This window comes from Triticum aestivum, chromosome 1D (genome assembly GCF_018294505.1).
Source record: "Triticum aestivum cultivar Chinese Spring chromosome 1D, IWGSC CS RefSeq v2.1, whole genome shotgun sequence".
Lineage (NCBI taxonomy): Eukaryota > Viridiplantae > Streptophyta > Magnoliopsida > Poales > Poaceae > Triticum > Triticum aestivum.
The window spans coordinates 102,965,283-102,973,064 of record NC_057796.1 but is presented as its reverse complement, the minus strand read 5'-3'; the positions used below and the strand labels follow the sequence as shown (position 1 = coordinate 102,973,064).

At 49.0% G+C, this 7,782-nt stretch overlaps 1 protein-coding gene across 1 annotated transcript; it reads right to left on the bottom strand.

Annotated features, from left to right (window-relative positions):
* Nucleotides 1-2,065: 2,065 nt before the first annotated feature.
* LOC123180577 (protein SYM1) lies at nt 2,066-5,437 on the bottom strand. Its single transcript, XM_044592653.1, has 7 exons — nt 4,679-5,437; nt 4,385-4,525; nt 4,168-4,281; nt 3,903-4,076; nt 2,581-2,696; nt 2,412-2,472; nt 2,066-2,307 (listed from the first exon to the last, which is right to left on the bottom strand). The coding sequence occupies exons 1-7, from the start codon at nt 5,084-5,086 to the stop codon at nt 2,293-2,295; spliced, it is 1,029 nt and encodes a 342-aa protein (XP_044448588.1). The 5' UTR covers nt 5,087-5,437; the 3' UTR covers nt 2,066-2,292.
* Between the last annotated feature and the right edge of the window lie 2,345 nt (nt 5,438-7,782).

Sequence of the window (7,782 nt, the reverse complement as noted above, 5' to 3'; positions counted from 1 at the left end):
GGACGCAGGCGGCTCGGAGCCCATGGCCGGGGACGAATCCAATGGTCCAGCAACACGGGTCTCGGAGGAGGTGAAGTCAATATTCGGCTCTATCGCCGCTGAGTGTGCGGCCTCTGTGGCGGGGTCCATCCACCCGTCCTCGGATGGCGTAATCTGCTCTGGATCGAGGGCCGGAGTAGCTGCAGGTGTGATCTCCTGAATACTGTCCGACGACAGAGCTAAGTCGTGCTCGTCGTGATTGTACGGTGCACCTGACATGGGCTCGAATCCGTCGAAGATCAAGTCTCCGTGGATGTCGACAGTATAGTTCAAGTTTCCAAACCTGACCTGATGGCCAGGGGCGTAGCTCTCGATCTGCTCCAGATGGCCAAGCGAGTTGGCCCGCAGAACGAAGCCGCCGAATACGAAGATCTGTCCGGGGAGGAAAACCTCACCCTGGATCGCATCGTTGCCGATGATCGAAGGAGCCATCAAGCCTTATGGTGACGGCACAGTGGAACTCTCAATGAAAGCACCAATGTCGGTGTCAAAACCGGCGGATCTCGGGTAGGGGGTCCCGAACTGTGCGTCTAAGGCGGATGGTAACAGGAGGCGGGGGACACGATGTTTACCCAGGTTCGGGCCCTCTCGATGGAGGTAATACCCTACTTCCTGCTTGATTGATCTTGATGATATGAGTATTACAAGAGTTGATCTACCACGAGATCGTAGAGGCTAAACCCTAGAAGCTAGCCTATGGTATGATTGTTGTTGTCCTACGGACTAAACCCTCCGGTTTATATAGACACCGGAGGGGGCTAGGGTTGCACAGAGTCGGTTACAAGGGAGGAGATCTACATATCCGTATTGCCAAGCTTGCCTTCCACGCCAAGGAGAGTCCCATCCGGACACGGGTCGAAGTCTTCAATCTTGTATCTTCATAGTCCAACAGTCCGGCCAAAGGATATAGTCCGGCTGTCCGAGGACCCCCTAATCCAGGACTCCCTCAAGGGGTCTCCTTGCCGTAGTCCACAATAGTTCAGTATTGGTTTTTCCGACATTTCATTGATCATGATCCGTGTGGATGAAGTTGCAAGCAGGCCACATATCCAGGAAATCCACTTGGCCCCAAAGCCAAGCCGCCGCAAGACCAATGATGTATCTTGCTATTGACCAATGATGTATCTTGCTATCATATTATGCTTTGTTTATAAAACGGAGCGAAAGCCTATTTCGAGAGTGCTATCATAACGTGCTTTGGCATGAACTGCTATAAACTTGATGAACTTGGTATGTCTGGTTGTATGAAATGAAGTGCTATGTGTTTGTTGATGTTGTGTTAATCTACATTGCATGACCTTGTATGGATTTGAAGGTTTAGGTATGAGGGAGATGATTGCAGGATGGACAAATAAGGGTCAAGCTCCTCTTATCCGTGGACCAAGAGTCGTAAATTTGTACTCCGTCTGTAAAAAGATATAAGATCGTTTAGATCACTAGTTCTTTACAGAATGAGTATCAGTCAGCCATAACTAGCCTGTAGGTACACCTATTAAAGTTTTTGTGGGATACTGCATGTACTTTTATTTTCAAGCTTAGCCGTTTACATGGAAGAAAGAAGTCAACATTTACAAGAGGCGTTGCAAACATGCAAACATGTGCAAGACCGCCAACACCCACCAACACAACTCACTAAACTAACTCCTCACAAAAGGATCTCCTTGACAAATTGTGCAGTTTAATCTTGTGCTTGTGAATATTCAGCTCCATGAAATCTTGCTTTCATTATCCTATAACGGTGGTATACATACCACAATGCTATACTATCTTTACTTCTCTACTTGTGCAGAAAAAAAGTTGTTTTTTTACTATGGAAATGCTGGTTAAGAGCTGTGTTCTACAGCTCTATAATACTCGCACCACGCTTCCTTTGTTCAGACATATGTCCATCAAATGCAATTTAGGAAAGACAGATCTGCCAATGTTTAAGACATCTCATGTTTTGCTGCTTGCCATTTTCTTTTTTTGCACGCTTGCATAGTTTCATCAAGCACTCTTTGGTACCACCAAAAGCGACTCAAAATCATGGTTGCTGCACAACTCATATTTCATCAGGAGTTGATCTCCCTTGAGACAATTTCTTTTCCGGTTTTGTTTGGCCAGCACAATTTGCTTGCAATAGATGCAAGGATTTTTTTACACACGCAGCGCTGGCAACTAACTGTACATACAATTTATACAATCCCAACGTAGCGAAGCCGGAGCAGTTTCTGCTGTTTCAATCTATAAAACAGCAAAACCATGAAGTATGTGCTATCTGGAGTTGTCCTGAAAAGAAGAAAGATAATTCCAGCTGTCAGTACGATGACAGAGATGACAAGGCTCAACTGATTTCTTCATATGTTTAGGAGTATAGTTCTGATGCAATATACCTGCGTATCTGTTGTGGAGGAATCGTCTAAGATCCTTGCTTCAGATTTCTCGTTCGAGTAACTATCAAACAAGAAGGTGATACAGTTTAGTAATCTTCCATGCATGATAAAGTTTGGTAGCACGAGTAACTCTGTGAAATCAAATATGAAAGCACGATCAGAGGCTTACGTTGACAAGATAGTGACCCAGATTAATTCGACACAGTCGACCCAGAGAAGTCTTTGTTCGATAGGAACCACACCGTATGTGATTAAGTGTGCAAATGGCCACAATTTCCACCCAGCCTGCAATTTACAATTCAGAACATCATTTTCAGCTTTGTAACAACGAGTAACAAGAAAAATAAAATGGGAAAAAGCTCATATGTAATACTCTTATACAACACCACAATTAATCCTATCAATAACAAGAAAATTTGGAAGTCCAAGATTCCACTAAAAGTGAAAATTTTCATGTGGTATCTTCGTAAGGGAGTTGTGTTGACCAAAGACAACCTCGCACGACGCAACTGGCCAGGGAGTAAGAAGTGTTGTTTTTGTACTCATGACGAGACAATCAAACACCTCTTTTTCCAATGCAAGTTTGCACGTTCTACGTGGTCAATCATCCAAATAGCGTCAAATTTATATCCGCCCACAAGTGTTGCCAATATATTTGGTCACTGGTTGGACGGTATTCCAAATAGGTTTAAAGCGCTTATAAGGGTGGGAGCGTACGCCTTAATTTGGTCGCTCTGGCTATGTAGAAACGATTTGGTTTTTAATGGAAAAAATGCTTCTCCTCTGCAGGTTATTTTCCGTTGTACGCAATCGCTTCATACGTGGTCTATGCTACAACGATCGGAGCACCAATCGCTGTTCAAGGCGGTGTGTACGCGGTTGAAGCAGGTGGCTACGGAGGTTTTTTCCCAACATGGGTGGCAGCATAACCTCCGGATCGATCCACCACCACCTTCGACATAGGCATAGTGTCGGTCTATAGGACTTTACTGTTGCCGATATGTCGGTTTATATTTCATGTTTTTTGTCAGACTTTTGGATTTGGCTGTGTGCATCTCAGTTATGCAAAGGCCGGGTGTTACTCATAATGTTTTGTATCCCCTTGATGCTACATTCTGAGATAATAAAATCGCCCTTTATCGAAAAATAACCATATTTCAGTTTGTTTCCATTTTCTCTCATCGAACTCGGACCAAATTCTTTCACGATGATGTACTAGATGCATGTGCGCCTTATTTAGTAAATTTACACTCGTTCACACACGTCTGCAGTTGCTAGTGTGTCTAAAAAGCCTGAAGATTGAGGCAGCAAAATGCCAGCACAATCTCAACGTTGTATTAATTAACTTATTGTATGTTCTACATTTTCTAACTGAATAATGGGACCATGAAACTAAGGCCGTCAACATTCAGTCCATTTTCCACCAAAGATACTTAGTTTAGCACAACCACAGAAGCACAATCCAGAATTTAAAAGATGACTGATGCTTACAGTAAGCATGGGGAAGAAGGTGGCCTTGAGCTCTTTGTATATGGTGGACGGAGATTCCCAGCGAAGGAAGCCCAGGGCGACGAAGTAGATGCTGTTCCACAGCGCAGACCAAGCCGTCTGATCAAACGCAACCTTGACAGGCACAGCCCACCAATCCTTGAACGGGAACAACGACTGATGCAAGAAGGTAGATGCATTCATGTCAGTTTACGCATCAACATCAGAAAAAAAATTATGCGAATCAGCTAAGAATCACAATGGGTACCTCGCAGAAATGGTAGTAGTAGTGCGAAAGGGATCCGTGGAGGGTGAACCCTACGAGGCCAGACCTGAACATACGAGTCCGGTCAAACTCGAAGATGGGCTTCCCTTCGTAACACTGTAAGCAGAAGCAACACAAAGAAGAAGAACCGAATTAGCTATTGCAGCAGCAGAAAGGGGATCAGTCAGCGAGGGGGAATTGGATTGGATTGGATTGGCACCTGGGCTATCCAGTCGCCGAGGGAGTAGACGACGCCGCTGATCATCATCTTGGCAAGAACAGGATTGGCCTTGAGGGCCTCCTCGTACGCCGACCAGTTGTGCTCCGGCATGTACCGCAGGATCTCAAAGATGGTCCATCCCTGCACCAACCAAATCCAATCGAGAGAAACAAAGGTTAATCATCCATCACGAACGCCCAATCGAACGAGATTATGGCTAGGCTAGCTATTATAAGTAGAACAAAAGAGAAGATGCAATTTTGGTTGGAATCAGTCGAGGAGGTCCGTCCTTACATGCCAGTAGTCCTGGTCGACGGTGAGGAGCTTGGTGAGCGCGTAGGTGCTGGCGCCGAGCACGATAGCGGCGTTGATGCCGCGGTCGAGCATCTTGTTGCCGTCGTCGCCGCCGCCGCCGCTGCCGCCGGGGGCGAACCCCCCGCCCATGTCGCCCTGGAAGGCGAGGCCCTCCGGCAGCTCCTCGAGCAGCCCGGCCGGCACCACCCCGTCCAGCTCGCCGGCCCCGGGCCCCGGCAGCGCGTCGGCCGGCTCCGCCGCGGCCGAGACGCGCAGGGCCCGGCGGAGGCGCCTGGAGGACCCCGCCAGGCGGACGAGGGACGGCGCGGCCGTGTAAGCCGAGGCGGAGAGGGGGCTGCTGGGGATGAGCCGGGTGCAGGCCGGGGAGGTGGCCACGGACGCCGCCATCGCTGCCGCTGCTCTTGCCCCACAGGCACAGCCAAGCTGCTGACCTCCCACCACCACACACGCACGCGCGCGCTGAGGCTGGTTGGCTCTGGCTCTGTCCCTTGCTTGCTTCTCGCCTTGACTGACGTTGGTGTTTGTTTCGCCTTTGCTTCCGACCGGTGCTTTTTTCTGACTGGTGCTCTCGTGGTTTTATTTATCCGCCGGGGCCGCGGGGCAGCCGGCAGCGACCGCGTGAAGCTTGTGGATCTCTCGCGGCCGCGCCGTCGTGCGGAGGACGGGAGTCGGGAGTCGTCTCGGGGTTGTGTGCTCGCCTGAGGTCGCTGCGTGCCGGCCAAGGGTAATCTCGTTTCATCCGGGGGAAATGATTCCGGTCGACGATTTTGTGGTGGTGGTGCGTGCTCAAGTCGGACCAAACCTCTCTGCCTCGCACGGTGACGGTGGGCCAGTGCACCACGACAGGGTATCCGAGTTCCAGGTTCCGTGGAGCCCGGCGGAGATTCCACGCCTCCGGTGACCGGTGGTTGCCAACTGCTGGCTTGTGTGGGCGTTCTGTTCTGCGCCTCAAAAACTCATTTTCCAGGTGGAATGGAAAACCTACATGTTTTCGCCTTTATTGTATGGACCTAAAGAATCACCAATGAGAACTCATCTGCGCGAATACAGACCAGCTGGCTGCGGCTCTTCACCAACGCACATTGGCAATACCGTCCCCGGATGATTGAAGCTGCTCGCAGCAGGGCCTGCGGTTCTTGCCCGGTCTCGGATGAGTGCACTTGGTTTTTTTTAAGCAAATTTGACAATTTTGAACTCGAAACGAAATAAATTCACAAAATGAACTGGGTGCGAAACTATTTCACACCCCTGACCCTTTTGTGTAGTGCCTGCCACGCCGGCGCCACACCCTACGGTGCAGCGCCTAGCTCCGCGGCGTTGCACCTCTGTCCACCGTGGCAGCCCATGGACCCGCACCCAGCAGTGCAATGCCGCCGAGCTAGGCGCCGCACATGTAACGTGCAGCGCCTATGTGCAGCGCCTAGCGGCTAGGCGCTGCACTGTGACTTATCCAGCCACTTGGCTGGGCCCCCCTCCCCCACCCACCCCCACCACCACACACTCTCTCACTCTCTCCCCAAGCTTTGCCCCCTCTCCCACTCTCTCCCCCTCTCAAGTCTTCTTCCAAATCTTGCAAATTTGAAGAATTTGTCCGTGGATTTCGAAGTCAAACCCTCCCTCAAGGTAATAATCTCCGATCCCCTTGTTTTGATCCAAGTAAAGTTCTCACATTGCTCATTTGTTGCTAGTTTGGGGAAACCCTAGTTTTGTTTGGATCTAGAGATTTGCATGGAGATGTGAGATGTTTGTTTGCCAATTTCTATGATTAGGCTTTGTTAGTATGCTAGGGTTATTCTTATGGGTGTTCTTATGTTGGTGCTAGGGTTAGGTTTAGGGCTAGGGTTATGGTTAGGGTTATGGTTATGGTTATGGTTAGGGTTAGGGTTATGGTTAGGGTTAGGGTTGTTGTTTCATATATATATTAGGGTTTGTATTCCGTGTTAATCCATGGATTAGTACTCATGGAAGCAATGTTACCTTGTGTTCTTTGAATGCTTATAGGGATGGGAAGAACATGTGTGTTTGTTCATCATGGGGACAAAGACGCCTTTTTGAAAGGCAATGAAGAACCGGACCCGGATGAGTTTGACATGGTGTTTGATAGTAGTCCTAGCTATGCGGAGCTCTTGCAACAAGTTAGGAAAGATTTGAATTGGATGGACCCTAGTGATATCACTGAGTTGGAGGGAAGGCATAATGTTGGTTTTGGAATGCACATCCGTTGGAAGACAATGCGTGTCAACTCGGAGCAACGTTGGGTTGCATACAAGGAGACGGTGGCCGAATCACTAGACAAGGCTCTTGAGTTATTTGCAACGAAGAAGGTTGATTCAAGTTTGCATTTGGACTTGAACCGGAACCCCCCCTTTGGTTGCTAGTAGCCCCCCACCCTTGAAGCGAGATGAAATTGTTGAACCTCTTTTGACCCAAGAAGTGAGGCCAACATTGAGCCCGTATAGAAACAACCAAGATGAATCTTTGCAAGAGGACAATGATGAGTATGCGGACGATGACAATGAAGTTGATCTCCGTGACAACAATGTGGGTGATCTCGACAAATATCATTTGCAAGAGACAATGGACCATTCCATCCCTTTTTCCCGTGCATATGCATCGGACTCGGATGACGATGGTCCCGATGAACAAGTTGATGCGGAGGGGTTCACGGTGAAGGAGGCCGAAGCTTTCGAGAAGGTATTTGGTCGGGATCATCGGACTACATTGTTCAAGGATGTTAGTCTCGCGGATGAAGCCGTGGTAGATGGTGGCCAATGTGTACCTTGGGGTTAGGCCAAGCTCTCACCGTGATTTGGTAGACGACAAGAACCGGATTGCTAAAGGTTCTAAGTTCGACAGCTTGTTGGATTTGAAGATGTGGCTCGACAACTACTCGGTTACGCATTATCGTCCACACAAGGTGGTGCACTCGGACGTCAATGTGCGCTACACGGTTGCATGTGCATGTGAAGATGAAAAGGAGGTCCAAATTGGACTTACAAGAGGCCGTGGTGGTGGTAGAGGTCGTGGAAAGGAGGTCCAACAAGGAGTGGCAAGACGCCGTGGCGGTTGTCCGTGGATTGTGC

Coding starts and splice junctions, on each gene's coding strand:
- LOC123180577 (XM_044592653.1), bottom strand. CDS start 5,086: ATGGCGGCGTCCGTGGCCACCTCCCCGGCCTGCACCCGGCTCATCCCC. Junction 4,282..4,384: donor TCGGCGACTGGATAGCCCAG/GTGCCAATCCAA, acceptor TTCTGCTTACAG/TGTTACGAAGGGAAGCCCAT. Junction 2,697..3,902: donor CCTTCTTCCCCATGCTTACT/GTAAGCATCAGT, acceptor TGTAAATTGCAG/GCTGGGTGGAAATTGTGGCC.